This window comes from Dermochelys coriacea, chromosome 2 (assembly GCF_009764565.3).
Source record: "Dermochelys coriacea isolate rDerCor1 chromosome 2, rDerCor1.pri.v4, whole genome shotgun sequence".
Lineage (NCBI taxonomy): Eukaryota > Metazoa > Chordata > Testudines > Dermochelyidae > Dermochelys > Dermochelys coriacea.
In genome coordinates this window covers 88,835,155-88,851,072 of record NC_050069.1, presented here as the reverse complement: position 1 = coordinate 88,851,072, position 15,918 = coordinate 88,835,155, and the positions used below count along the sequence as shown (strand labels likewise).

The 15,918-nt window shown below is 39.1% G+C and overlaps 1 protein-coding gene across 6 annotated transcripts in view; it reads right to left on the bottom strand.

Annotated features, from left to right (window-relative positions):
* ARHGAP28 (Rho GTPase activating protein 28) overlaps nt 1-15,918 on the bottom strand; it is a 94,827-nt gene that overhangs the window by 28,151 nt on the left and 50,758 nt on the right. For all 6 annotated transcript variants that reach the window (XM_043508080.1, XM_038392824.2, XM_043508081.1 and 3 more), the window contains exons 2-3: nt 10,802-11,004; nt 5,503-5,720 (exon numbers count right to left, since the gene is read on the bottom strand). In XM_043508080.1, the coding sequence (XP_043364015.1) occupies nt 5,503-5,720; nt 10,802-11,004 (421 nt within the window). The remainder of the gene's footprint in view (nt 1-5,502; nt 5,721-10,801; nt 11,005-15,918) is intronic.

The window sequence follows — 15,918 nt, the reverse complement described above, 5'->3', positions numbered from 1 at the left end:
ATCTTCTTCAGGTTGGAGATGTGGATCATGTTGAGGTCAGTGAGTATTGCCACAGCATTACACAGCTAATGAGTTCTCCCCTATGTACTGACTGAAATTAACTAATTAAATTGCTTCAGATACCTGCAGCAAGTTAAAGGTTTGTATCAATGTGTAATTCATCTTGCTTTTAATCACCGTGGTCACATTCTGCAAGGTGCTGTGCACCTCCTGAAAAGTGCTGTACAGAACACCCTCAACTCCCACTGAGGGGCTGCAGAAACTGAAGGCATTCAGTACCCTGCAGGATTGGAAATGTAACAAGTAAATAAACGGATGGCCAAAACCAGCTGAAAATGCACTGCCAACATTTTCCTCCCCTTGGCTACAGCGTGTGGAAACCGGGGTTACATGAATGACACAGGTTCTTTATCAGAGAGCAGCAAACAATTTAAAAAAATCTCTTTCCTATTGCTTAGTTTTGTTTGGTTTTGCCCAGAAAATTGTTTTGCACTGTGTAAAAATGGTGTGTGTGTGTGTGTGTGTGTGTGTGTGTGTGTGTGAGAGAGAGAGAGAGAGAGAGAGAGAGGAAGGGGGAAGAGAGGGAGAGAGACAAAACCAGTGGCTGAAAGTCAAAGGGTAACTTTCACTTGGTGTGACACATTTTTATGTGCTGAATTTGTCCTTGTGATTAGCAGCTTTGGAATAGATCATGAGATAATACTTAGTCCTGCCATGAGTGCAGGGGACTGGACTAGATGACCTCTTGAGGTCCCCTCTAGTCCCATGATTCTATGCAGTTGTTTTATACAATCTTATCCTTTGAGTTATTTGGATAACAAAGTCAAATGTAAAATGAATAAAATCTCTCCTGAGAGAGTCCATTTAATAGGCTACCAACCTGATAGCAAACAGGATTTGAGTCACAAGGTTTCCTTTGAATTATAATCCATTAAAAAGCAAGGGCTGTGTAATAAAAGAAATGAAATATGGTAGCATGATTTTATGATTTTTAAAAGCCCAGCTTTAAAAGAAATGTTTTATGACAAGCTGCTCAAGCTGTGTGAAATGAAAAAAGTAGGCAAATAGAAATGGTGAACATGAATTAGATTTGTAAAATCCTTCCAGCCTTGATAACATAAGGTGTTATAAATAACACAGGGAAAGCTAACAGGGCACTCTCTCTGTTGCATCCTGTTTCTGCTGGGCATACACTTTGGGACAGGGCAATTGTTATGAACCCAGCTATGGATCAATTACTCTTGCCTCAACCTCAGTGTCATTTAGAGCAGCTTGCAAGATGCTCTAATATGAGTCTGTTGGGTACAATCCCCTATAAACAATGCGGGGAATAACTAAAATGCATCACATTCCAGCCTCTTGCCTCCTCACCAGTAAAGGCAGGGGCATGTAGGAGTCAACTCCAAAGGCTCTGTGTGAGCACGGGACTCTGCCATGATAGGGGTATCTCCAACAGGGGATTTACAGGAGGTTTCTGCTTGTTATACCATCTAAGCAAGAAAAAGGGAGCAGATTGGGACAGAGAATCTCCTCCATTTTTGTTAGTACATGATTTGTACGTATTGATAGTGTCCCTTAAAAACTAAAGATTAGAAAGCTCATTTTCCAATAAATGTGCTAAACCTAGTAAGCCAAAATCTGCCCCCCGTTACATGTGTGCAATGCCATTGACTTGGATGCAGGTCCATGAAGGCAGGATTTGGTTCAGTGTAGGTATCCTGATTCTGGCCTCCAGTTAGATGCCCATCAAGTCATTACTGATGCTAAAAATGCCTCCAGTGTTTACTTGCACTATGTGCACAAGAAGAGGAAGTCTCACTAGCAAGAAAAAGGTGGAGCTGGAAGTGCTCATTTCCTTTAAACGCTTTCCACTGTACAGAAGATGTAAAAACAAAATCATCAGAGCGTCACAAAGGTGATGTTTTAATGTCAGCGCTGCAGCCAAGACACATAAACACTAAAGAGATGTTAGTGCGAAAGCTCTGTTCATGCTGCTAGCTGCCTTTGCTTTTTGATAGATTCATATTTTCAAGCATTGTACGTGCAAATGCCTTTTCAGGCAAATGCCTCTAGTTTAGTTAGTGATTTATTTTTTAAATTAGATCCTGGTCCTTCATGCACTACTCTGAGCAACTCTTCTCTGACAATCAAGAGGAGTTTTACCTATCAAAGTGTGCAGGGTCAGGTCCTTCGTTAGTCTGGAGTTTAACTTGTTTCCCACTTTTGGACCTTACTGATAGGTGGCACCAGGCACCAAACTACCTGATTTTCAGATCTGTTGAGCACTTGCAGCTCCTAAAAGAAAAGGAGTACTTGTGGCACCTTAGAGACTAACAAATTTATTTGAGCATAAGCTTTCGTGAGCTACAGTGAGCTGTAGCTCGTGAAAGCTTATGCTCAAATAAATTTGTTAGTCTCTAAGGTGCCACAAGTCCTCCTTTTCTTTTTGCGAATACAGACTAACACGGCTGCTACTCTGAAACCTTGTAGCTCCTAGAGACCTTAATGGAAGTTGCTGGTGTTCATCACCCATGAGAATCCGGCCGCAGTGCCACAGCATTTGACCAGTTGTGCCTGATATGCTGACAGCTCTGTTTTAGAGGTGGGACAGAGTTGCCTCATCCGGGGAGGGTGAAATTGCTTCTAGGGAGCACTATTCTCCTTGAAGCTCCAGGGAGTTCCTGGATGGCACTTCCTGTTGCACCTTGCCCTAGAAGGATGTAGCATATTTCCCATTTCTAACCAGGTTAGCTGTTCTGGCTGGAAGGGAGGCAGAACAGGGCTGTAAACAGGGCAGAACAGGGTTACACTTTCTTGCCACTAACTTTGGGGTGGTTTGTGCTCTTTTGGGAGTAGTCCTGTGCTTAGCAGAGTGAAGGATCTGTAACTGTGGCTAGCCTCTAAGCATGATACAAGGACTCCTTGTGCCATATTCCCCTCCTTGTGCACCCACCCAGGGATCATTCATAATCTGGCTTTATGCCTGTTTTTGGCTGGATAACCCTGGTGCTAAGATCTCCAATTCATTATGCAAGTGACTAAGGCAATAGGTTTCAAATTAGTCTAAAAACCTAGTTTTTCCTTCTCTATGTAGTGTGGAAAACTTCACTAAACCTGGCAATTTGCCTAGGATGCTTTCCTCCCCCTGGTAAATTAACGTAGTAAATTAAAAATAGAAAGAAAAAAAGGCAGAATGCTCTTTATAGCTATTTATGCAGCCCAAATCCTAACCATTTGTATTCTTCTCCTTTTGCCACTGGGCAAAGCTAAGTGAGTCACCCTCATAAAAAGAAATCTCACCTTGTGGTTTAATCACCCTTTTCGTCATCATTAAGAGTAGAAGATAGTTATCCATCCTGTATCCCGCTCCTCTGGGCAGCCATAGTGTTTATGATGCCTAGAGGGCTGGATGAAGCCTGCATCTCTTCTTTTAATGTAGAGGGTTACACAAATTGTTATGTGGAGAGACTAACTCTTTATGTGGCATTATGTGGCAGAGGTGATTAAAAGTCCTGCATGGCTTTTCAGACTAGTACGCAAACACTTGCAGAAAAGATGATTTTTCTGATACCAGTGATTCAGCCAAGGTACATCAGTCATTGTGCACTAAACTGCCAACATTCATTCCCTATATGTCTCCTAATCACCGGAGAGGTGATAAATAAGACAGTCTTTCAAAATCCCATTGCAGCTAGTCACACAGAGGGAGATTTTCAATGTCACAGCAGTTGAGAGCCCAACTCATATTGACTTTCAATGTAAGTTTGCTGCCTGGCTGCCCTTTAGATCTCTCCCCTATAGTAATGGAGATGAATGTGCAAACTATGGCTACGACTACAATAAGTGTGTAGCAATATAGGTTGAATTCTGTAGAATTGAACAATTTCATGGGAAGAAAGAATGAGAAATCCTAAGAGTGCCATAACAGTTCCTTTTAAAATCTTATATTCGACTTTCACAATGCAGAACAATTAGATGGGCTCAGTTTTTAAAACGTAATTTTAAAATACCGCAGAATGGTAATTGTACAATGAAAACTTGAAGACCATGCTTTTAACATAGTTCTGAGACTTCCAGTTCATTAGTGAGACACAAGAAAAATACCTGCAGATCAACAAAAAATCATCAGATTCAACACTCTGTGCAACAAAAAGCACTAGTGTAACTTTTTTTCTGGTGACTGCTTTTTATTAGCGTAATTAAAGTTCATTTTGCTGCAGGAACTGCACATTCTGCCCATACATATTGTATCTAAGATGTTTCATAGGGTGATTAACATTCCAATACCTCATTGTAAAAAGTGACAAGAAACCCAGAAGTTTAAGACAGATAATAGATATTTCTCCTAAGGAAAATGCCTAATCTGACAAAAAGTGCCATGAGATCTTTAATGTCTGGGCAAAGTAGTCTGGGATTTTGGAATCTTAACCAAGAGAAACCATGGTACTTGGAGGATGTGGTGCTGTGCCAATCTTGCTGGGATATGAACCTGTGGTTCCAGGGAGGCTATTTTAAACTGGAGACTGAGACCACTAAGCTAATTCTCCAGATGTTTTACTTTTGAACTCCTATTTTAATGTGAAGCAGCTGTACTTTGTCTGTTTAATGGACTTTTGCAGGTTATTAGCATGAACCTTCTGGAAAAAATAAACAAATGAGAAGGGACTGAATAATTTCATGGAAGAAGGCAGTTTCTTACAATTTTTCAACAATATAAGCTTCATTATACATTTTTAAAACAGGGCTTGGCAGTTTAGCTATGATTCCCCCTTAAGGACAACAGGAGTTACTCATTTAAGTTCATGCATGCTGCTTTTGAGTTTTTAGTATGTAGACTTAGGGCACATGATCAACTAAATCCATGTAGATACAATGCATGGGGATAAGCAATGGTAATTCTATATCTGTCCTCAGGGACAAGTGGATGAGACCCTACAGAAGAAAAGTTCATTCCTGAACAAATGAATCATGAATGGGCTTCTATTTGCTTTATTAGTGAAATAAGGTTCCCAATGAAACAATCGCAAAGAAACCTGCAGATGTTTAACTGCTTATGCATACTTGCTCCCTATTGCTTCATTAAACAGGTTTTACTTCACTGCTAAGATCGCTGAGTAAATAGCATGTGTCCTCAGAAGCCAGCAAAAATTTGCACAACTGCCAAAAGTAACTCACTGATATCCAAAAAATGAGGGAGTAAATGTTAGTCTTGATAGTGGATTGCAGAATGAAGGTTGGCAATACACAGCATTACATTATAAGTCAGTTGCAAAACTTTGCACCAGCTATTTTAGCCAGTTTTATTGTTCCTTTTAAAAGGTAGCACTTTTGCTTATACAACATCAAAAAGGTCCAGACTTGGCTCTTTAGGGCAGGAACCATCATTTACTACTTCTACAATGCCTAGCACAGTGAGATCCCTGGTTGAAACATTAATATGCTATAGAAATATAAATAAGAATAAAGTTCAAAACCCTCCATTACCAAGTATTTGCCACTTACAGAAGAGTCATTAACTCCAAAGATGTCTCGCACATCCCTGACACTGTGTTTGTTCTTCTTCCTCATAGTCTGTGTGTAGGTGTTATACCTTCTTTGTACGGCAGCGGCTTGTGTGCGGGTCAGTGTGGACAGCAGGGCTTGCCCATCCTCTTCTTCAGCCCCCGAAATCAATGTAGATAGGCCCACATCTTGCAGCCATTCAGCTTCAAGTTCCCCCTCTGTGAAGGAGTGAGAGTGTTAATATGCCTTGTATGGGGTGGGTTGGAGGTAGCACAGTTGGTTTAGTGTGCCAGCCTGTACCTCAGGAAGACTCCATTTCCAATCTGTCTTAGGCCACACAAGTAAGTAAAATTTAGTTTTGTCAACATATTGTCAGTCTTGAGCACAATCCTCAGTTTGGCTGTCTCTGCACAGATGATATTTAGGAGAAGAACAGCAGAAGAGTGGTAACTCAAGCCCATTAATTCAAGGTGCATTAATACAGCATTATGAAGAAGATAGCATAGTGCCTGCCCATAATTGCCTAGAAATTTCACTAAACAATAGCCCTCATTAAAGAAGATGAATGAAACCCCTTTCAGTCCCACATATGTCCTGTATGGATGACGTCATTTGACAAAGGAAGGCTGGCAGTAATCCCCTCTAGTTTCAAGATATCCTTTTGAGATGTGGTGACCAGTACTGCACTGGAAATTCCAGATGAGGCTGCACCCTTGATTCATAAACAGGCAACACAAATAAATACGTCAAAGAGGAAATGGATTAATTTTCTTTTTCAGAGTAAAAGAGCTAGTCAATGAGCTCTTTCTTAACATATTATTTTCTTAATAGCACACTTGCGTTTCCACATTTGCTCTAATTTTCCTTCCTGATGTACCACAACCTGTACAATCTACAGATTGATAGACACAATTTACTGCACTTTGGCAGTGAGATGCACAAAGAAACAATTAAATTGTTGGGGTTTATGTAAGAGCCATTGACCTTGTTGCTTAACTTGCTTACCTTTCCACAAACCTCCAGAAACATATCTAACGTAATCTCCCGGCTGTGTGTGTATGACAGAGTGACCAATTTATTGATCTACTCCCTGTATCTAGTGTAACAGCTTACTTCCACAAATAGGACTAATGACTGCACCTTTTCCTCCTGCCTGAGTTTGGATCTGATGAATCTCATGCTGTTCTCACTCCTCCTTTTGACAGTCTCTATTTTCATCTGCGTACATTGCTGCTCCATCTACACCCTCTCCTGTTCCAGTTTCATGATTAAATTCATCGTGGCTCGGGATCTGAAATGTTCTTTCCAAGAAAATGTTTGTAAACTAAGCTTGACTTTCACAGTGCCAATGAAAAAATAGTAAGGCTGTCAAGGGATTAAAAAAATTAATCACGATTAATCGCACATTTAATCCCACTGTTAAGCAAAAAAAGCATACCATTTATTTAAATATTTTGCATGTTTTCCACATTTTAAAATATATTGATTTCAATTACAACAGAGACTACAACGTGTACAGAGCTCACTTTATATATTTGATTACAAGTATTTGCACTGTAAAAAAACAAAAAAAAATAGTATTTTTCATTCACCTAATACAAGTACTGTAGTGCAATCTCTTTACCATGAAAGTTGAACTTATAAATATAGAATTATGTACAAAAAACTGCACTAAAAATAAAATAATGTAAAATTGTAGAGCCTGCAGGTCCACTCAGGCCTACTTCTTGTTCATCCAATCGCATAGACAAACAAGTTTGTTTACATTTGCAGGAGATAATGCTACCCAATTCTTGCTTACAATATCGCCTGAAAATGAGAACAGGTGTTCACATGGCACTGTTGTAGACTGTGTTGCAAGATATATATGTGCCAGATGTGCTAAAGATTCATATGTCCCTTCATGCTTCAACCACCATTTCAGAGCACGTGCGACCATGCTGATGACAGGTTCTGCTTGACAACAATCCAAAGCAGTGTGGACCGACAGATGTTCATTTTCATCACCTGAGTCAGACGCCACTAGCAGAAGGTTGATTTTCTTTTTTGGTGGTTCGGGTTCTGTAGTTTCCGCATGAGAATGTTGCTCTTTTAAGACTTCTGAAAGCATGCTCCACACCTCGTCCCTCTCAGATTTGGAAGGCACTTCAGATTCTTAAACCTTGAGTCAAGTGCTGTAGCTAGCTTTAGAAATCTCACATTGGTACCTTCCCTGCGTTTTGTCAAATCTGCAGTGAAAGTGTGATGTGTCATCATCCAAGACTGCTACAACATGAAATATATGGCAGAATGCAGGTAAAACACAGCACGGGACATACAATTCTCCCCTAAGGAGTTCAGTTACAATATTTAATTAATGCATTTTTTTAAGGTGTTGCATCAGTATGGAAGTATGTCCTCTGGAATGGTGGCTGAAGCATGAAGGGGCTTATGAACGTTTAGCATATCTGGCATGTAAACACCTTGCAATGCCGGCTACAAAAGTGCCATGCAAATGCCTGTTCTCACTTTCTGGTGACATTGTATATAATAAGCAGGCAGCATTATCTCCTGTAAATGTAAACAAAGTTGTTCGTCTTAGCGATTGGCTGAACACGAAGTAGGACTGAGTGCACTTGTACGTTCTGAAGTTTTACATTGTTTTGTTTTTGAGTGCAGTTATATAACAAAAATAACCTACATTTGTAAATTGCACTTTCACGACAAAGAGATTGCACTACAGTACTTGCATGTGGTAAATTGAAAAATACTATTTCTTTTGTTTATCATTTTTACAGTGGAAATATTTATAATAAAAATAATATACACAATATACAATATATTTGAAAATGTAGAAAAACATCAAAAATGTGTAATACATTTCAATTGGTATTCTATTGTTTAACAGTGCAATTAAAACTGTGATTAATAGTGATTAATTTTTAAATCGTGATTAATTCTTTTGAGTTAATCGTGAGAGTTAACTGCGATTAATCGACAGGCCTAAAAAATAGTAAAATGGAGTGTGAGCATGGTCAAAAAGATATTGTGCTTAGATGTCACCACGAGGTTGGTGGATAGTTTTCCTCATCATTTGTCCAACTGTAGCACGTACAAACAAAGCGAAGTAGGAATGACAAAACCATGGTAGGGAGTCAGAATCCTCAATGCACAACTCCCTTTTTCTTTCAGAGACTATTAGGAAAGAGATGTTTCTTCTTAAGGCTCATGACAATTTTCATCTCAACTTTTCCTAAATTCTCATACCACTCTTTAAGAATTCAGCTTTGCCCAAGTGTCTCTGCTCAGCTCAGGGTGTAGCTCTGAAATGAACTTATAGCAGTTGCCCTAGTTCTCAAAAATGCAAAGAACCTATATTTTGGTGCCTCCGGTGATTCCATGCTTTCCAATTCCATGGCACACAGCTATATGTCTAAATAACTCACGCCTTATTGCTGATGGGATGACAAACCTGCAGCCAGGGGCCTCCATGTCCCTGTTGGTGAGGCTACTGCTTAGCCCTCTGTGATGTCACTAATGTGTTCATTGTATGTCCCACTTCTTCAGCCCTATATCTCTCAAGATGAACTCTCTTGTCCTTGGTTACTAATGTCAATAGTATGAAAGTTCTCTGATCTTTCTGAAAACACATAATCATGAGAGGATTATTTTGCCTCTAATAATATTATCAATGTTGGGCACTATTTCCCCTTTACTTCCTCTTGAAACTAACTGTTTCTCTTCCTCTCCCATTTTCCTCAAAGAGGTATCAAAAGATTTTTATTCTTTTTAACAGATTTCCACATTGGTTTTCTTGTGTTTTGATCATTAGTAAGCAGTACTGGTATTATCGAAATTTGATTTATAATTATAACTGAAGTATTTCAAAGACTTTTGGTCCAATACCAAATATTTTCCTCATGCTCAGTAGTTAGAATGAGCACTTTCTCACGGAATATATTTCTGAAAGCAACAATATTCAGGACACATAGAGAGGTAAGTGTAGTGTAGAAATTTATTGGATTGTACCCTGCAATTTCATTTTTAATTCAGAGCAGAGAGGACAAAAAAAATCAATGAGACAGAAACGTAATCAGACAAACGATAAACCTGAGAATGCAGAATAATCTATATAGTTGTGAACATTTCAGTTAACAGCAGTTACTGTGATGTTTCTGAGAATGAGGATAATTGGAAACAGCTCAGATATTGCCTAGACTCCACAAAGGTTCAGGTACCTAAAGAGTGCATTTAAATTGCATTGGTGGTAAGCCAGTAACATCCTAATTCTCAATAACAATTGAATTGAAAGAACAAGGTACAGTGCTTTTAAAATACAACCCTAGATGTTATGGCAGCTTAGGCTTCTGATAAAGTAGTACAGTTTGCTTTTGGTTTGTGACTGACTTGTGTAATAATAACAGATGTAAAATATCAAACGCCCCATCTCAAATGTCAATTTTCAAATATATTAGGAAAAAGACCAGGGGTAATTTATTTTGAGATGGCATAGAAAAGTGGTAACATATTCAGTATGGTTCATATTAGTGATGGGTAAATTTCAAAAAGTTTTGACGTTTGGATGACATGAGTATCCAAAAATACAGATCCAAACAATCGCTTTTGGTTTAGATGTTGGTTTGAAAGTCTTATAAAAACAGGCCCACACATCAGAATGATATCCAGATTCAAAATGCTTAAATAAACCCTCTTTTTCTGGGTGTTGCACAACTTCCTCTTTAGGTCATAGCTAAAACAAGGAAGAGGACACACACAAGAAATTAAAAGAAAACCAAAAAAAGATAAATTGGACTTCTTCTATTCCTCAGCTGGATTCAGTTTTGGTTTGTTTCATGTTTGGGATGAAGTTATGTTTAAATTCCTCTCAGCTGCACCATTTCACTTATCTCTTATTGAAACATGGGTAAGATCAATTCAGAAAAATCTGCTCCAGAAATCAGAGTGCCAAATTTCTGAAAACACAACATTAAGTAAGTCTCTTTCTATATCTATATCAAGAACTTACTTTGTGTTGACTGTTAAATTCAGAAATGGAGCTACCATGGACACAGTATCATTTTGGAACGTTTGTGATTCTTGATTAATATGATGGATGGGTGGGTCCAAGCCAACCCTCCAGATGTGAATCCCTCTGATTTTAAAGGAAATCAGAATTCCAATCCGCATTTTGTGGCTCAAGCCCATCTGTACATTAATTACATCAACGCTGGGAGTTTGGAGGAGTGGAGATCTGGACATCAGTGAAAGAATTTATTCAAAGTAAAATATGGGAGGGCAAGTTTGGAATTTGTATGCTCACCATCAGCTGGTTTGACTTCTAATAGTGTTTGTTCTTCTTGTCCTTGTTCACTGTTTTCTTTGATACTTTCCACTTCACACCAGAAATCCTCCATTGAGGTGCTATCCACAGAGGCCTGAGAATTGGAACGGCTGAACATGGGAGGATGTAAGGACTCATTGGAAAGCATCCTGTTAATTCTTCGGCACCGTGGGAGGGATTTTCTGGAAGAAGATAATGATCAAAAATGGAAACACTATCTTTGTGTTAGAAGACAGAACTTCAGAAAAAAGACAAAGATGAAGCTTACAGTCAATGCATCAACTCACTCTGTTTTGAGATGAGCCGTGGACATAATGGTGGAAATGAAGGACAGAATGAAGGTAGTCTTCACTCTGAATTTTCTCATTTTGCAGTTTTCAGTCACAATCTTAGGGTTACTTTTGTCATCATTTTGGTTTTTTGATTTGATAAAAATATATTTTTTAAATTGTGAAGTGCTGATTATTAGCACTGAATTGGACATTGGACTGGGACTCAGGAGACCTGGCTTCTCTTCCCAACTCTGTCACTGCTCTACTGTGTGACCTTGAGCAAGTTATTTTACTTCTTTGTGTTTCAATTTCCCCTTCCCGCTTTACTCTGTCTGGTCTGGTTTGCTCCTAAATTCTTCCAGGCAAAGACTGTCTTATTTTCCATCAAATGCATCCGATGAAGTGAGCTGTAGCTCACGAAAGCTTATGCTCAAATAAATTTGTTAGTCTCTAAGGTGCCACAAGTACTCCTTTTCTTTTTGCAAATACAGACTAACACGGCTGCTACTCTGAAACCTGTCTTATACTATGTGTGTTTATGTTCCATACGTCTACTATATGCCCAATGAATGTTTGATCTTAGTTGGGCCTTTTTGCATGACTGTAATACACACAATAAATAATACTAAGTGTGCAATGGGATTTGGACAGAGGGTCCTAGTGGCAGGCAGAAGTGTCTCAGGAATTGGAGAAGAAGGTTTTGCACAGGGCCATCCAGTCCTCACCTACTTGAATTAATAGAAATACAATTTCCCTTTCTCTTCCTTTTCAGTGTGTCATGATCTTGCCAACAACCCCTTATTCAAACCCACAGATATCTCACTCCATAAAAATATATTTCCCTTTTCAGGGTTCCACCTCCCATCACTGTTTTCATGGTGGATTTATAAACAAAATAAGTTAATACCAAAGAATTAACTTATTCTTTCCCTCTTGGGTAGTTATTCTGAGCTGGGGATCTGGCTGTTTCTCTGAGAATGCCAGAGCACTCCTTGATCATTTGGGTGGTCTAAGCCGATTAGTGCTGCAGCCCAGAGCTGAGCTCAAGGCTAGGGATCAGCAGTGGAAACAGTGGAACAACAAATTCCAGCTGTGGACATGATCAGTGCTTTTACAAGGCAAAGCAGAGCTACTGTCCCATGTCTCTCTTTGATCATGGGATGTACGTTACAAATGGTATGCTTGCCAAACATGCCCATTTGCCACTAGCCAGATGATAAGGAAGGAATTTAAGCTTTCAAATGGGTGAAGAAAATATTTCCAAAAAGCAGAAAAAAATTATTATTCTGATAAATGCTCTTTTGGAAGAGCAAAGTTGTAGTTAGTGTTTCCACATATTTTCTCATTAACTGCTAGTGGTTTAAACATACAGTGACCATTATTGTTTTAATAAGGGCAAGGCACAATCAAGAAAATACAAGGGGCATTCATGACATCAAAGTGGTTAAAGCTATTTGAGTGATTTCCATGAAGTTTGTCCATTGGTGAGACCAGAGCATCTCAATTGGCTTCAGGTCATAAAACCTCAGATGACTGAGTCACCAGTGAAATCATCATACGGCTCTGTGTGGAAACTGTTATCCCTGTTATTTCCAAATACACCCTCTCCTCCCCCGGCCCCATGCATTGGCAAGAAACACAAAAATGTAAATAAATCCCAGAGTCTTTAAACACCACGTGGCAATAGCTCACAGAGGGCTCTAATAAAGTTTTAGTTATTAAAATAAAACACACCATAGGCAATCCAAGTATCCCCAATTCTTTAACTCTGAAGGGGGAGGCAGCATTTGCTAGCCAAATCGATACAACTACTAATGTTTCTGATCTGATGTTCTGGAAGTTAATACAGAATATAAAGCAGATGGAAGATGCACTTCTATAGTGACTAAACCAAGACTGGGGCACCGTTGTACTTGGCACTGCAGAGTTGTGCTCCAAAGAGCTTATGAGACAGCAGTTGTTCTTAGCCAGGTGCTACAACGGTCGGGGGGTGTTAGGAAGCTCTGACCATTTTACCCAACCCATAGTGTTAAATAGGAGAGGGTTCCCAGCTGAATGAGGGGAGAGGTCCCAGTATAGAAAAATTTGAGAACAACTAATCTAAATAGACAAGATAGACAAAGGTCAGGAGAAATAATTATTGTCTCAATTTTACAGAGGGGCAACTGAGGCCTGGAGAGATTAAGTGACTTGCCTAGGGTCACACATGAAGTCTGTAGCAGATCCAGGAACTGAAACCAGATGTTAAGAATGCCAGTCTAGCATCTTTATTACAAGGCATCTTTCCCTTCTCTGTAATTAAAATGCAAGTGAAGATTCTTGTTTAAAAAGAGCTTCTGCATGACACCATTTCAAAGAACAGTATCTTTGTTATAAACCTTTGTCAAAAAGTCAAGCACACATATCAGGTCAGAATTCCTTTAACAACAGTCATTTAAATGAAAACTTCTTTCATTCTTGCAATCAAATCTATGTTGAAGAGGCAGCAGAACATGTTCCCAGATAACATAACTGACTGGATTGGATTGTCTTTTAGTCATTGTCAGGGAATTCAAACATTTCCTGCCTTCCCAGTGTGTGGAATACTGACCAGGACCCTTGCACTCCTGGAGCATCACTCCAGTCTGATCTTTGGGCTCTGACTCCTTCAACACTCAGCTAACTCAAACTGAGACCTTACTTCACCATATTAGGAAGAATCTGTACAGAGTTGGTGGTTTCAACAGCAACTAATATGGTATTTTGTAACATTACCATACAAAAAACTAAATGCAAAACAGATGAGTAGCATGGCAACATCTAATGTGATGACCAACATTTACCAAATCCATCCAAGGTTACGGAGTAATTAACAGATATTCAGAACAACATGAAAAGTACAGAACAAATTTTGAAAATCAGAAGAACAGTCTCCCAAGAGTTGCATATTTGAGGTTTGTTATCTCATCTCAGACTAAATCACGCTGTGTAAGAGCCACATCACAAGAAAGATCAGGCAGTGACACATGCATCTTATTGGTATACAACAGAAGTTTGCTGGTTTGCACATTATTCTGATGCTTGCTATTAAGAGCATGTGTATTCAAGTAGACTTTCAGCTGCCATACTGACCCATATACGTGGACCTTTGGTCCTGGAGGAAGTGTTTTTGCCTATAAGTGACAGCAGTGCTTGTCTGCATTTCCTTCTAGCAAATGTTTTTCAAAACAGTTTCAGAAAAAATATCCCAGGAGAAGCAAAGCAAGTCTATATTCTCCATCACTTTTAACTCACTCTTAAAAGACACTGACTCAGCACACTGGATGTGAGTGTTCCTAGAGTAACAGCTCAGCTGAGGCTAAGTCACCAGAGAACAATGGAAGCAGTCAGTCCTACCCTTCAGCCAATCCATGGGGTAGGTTTTTTATTTTTCTTGCTGGCTATTAGGCAACTAAACTACTGAGCTGATCCTGTTGCTCTTTAAGAAACACTTGAAAAGAAGTAATGACACAGGAGTAGCAATAGTAAAGTTTAAGCTTCGTCTATCCTAGTTACCCTCTCTTCCTTTCCCATTTTTTTACAGGCAGGCATGAGTTGATCAGATAACAGTCTGACCAAAAATTAAGAGGAGAAGCTCATGCCCTGATCTTCTGGACAGAAGTAAAGACAACACAGAAAATGCTGGGAGAGAGAAACGAGGCTTCCAACATCAAACAAACACTACAGTGTCGTGACTAAAATGGATGAAATAGTTTTCAGGGTTGGGATTTACAAAACTTGCAAAAGGCACTGAAGAAGGTAAAAGAACTGGCTGCAAGGCCACACTCTCACTCATCATTGATTACAAAAGAAAGGGTTAATTGCCAGTAATGAAAAATACGAAGGTATCATGTTAAGTTTCCCACTGAAAACACTTCTGCAAGGAAACAGGATATTTCCATAGAATACGAGGGAACTGACCTTCTGATAATGAAGTAATGTAATGGTGAATCAGACCTTCTATACATTTTATTTTCTCTCTGTAGGAAACCAATAAACAATTTAGAACTTAATCACACACATTGATTTTGATACTGCTCAGCCAATCCAATAAGCAGCTCTTTTCACATACCCCTGGAAAAGATAAATCAAACCACACACAAAGGGCTAGTTTTGGTGACACCTAATTATTGTTCAGCAGCTGAGAAATGATAGGTCAATGCTTGTGTTTTCAATTTAATTAAGTGATGGGTGGTGAAAAATCTATAAAACAGAAGGAGAGCAATGAAAACACCTTGTAATCAAAAGTTGCATTTAAACCCTATTCAGGCAGAAAAGAGAGGGGACAGCCTTCTTGTGTGGTTGTAAAGATTCATTTCATATGACCACTGAGTATGCCGCGCCACAATTAGTCTGCATAAATGCTGATGGGAAAAGGTCATTGGAAGATGAAGAGTAAAAGTTCTCACAATTACTGTAGCAACAGGATCTCTTGTCACGTGCAGTATTCATCAAGTTGTGTCTGAGTAGCTAGATTATCTACTGAGCGTTAGCATGTCTTCAATGGCACAAAAAATACTGTATGGTAATGTTGAATCTGGCCCCAAACCTCTTAATTCCTGAATTTCTGACACATGCACAAAAAATGCACTTCTTCCCCCTCAGCCCTCTCTAGCTGCCTGGTTGGTTTTTTTAAAAAAAGCTTTGTAGTGGGCACTTAAAATCATATAAGAGACTTTCCCCTGTGAATTGTGAACCAACTTTATTATAAGCTGTTAGAAAGCTGACATTTCTTTACCAGTTTCATTTAAAATCTACTTTGAGAGACGTATTCTTTTCCAAGAAAACACCCAACTGATACCAAAT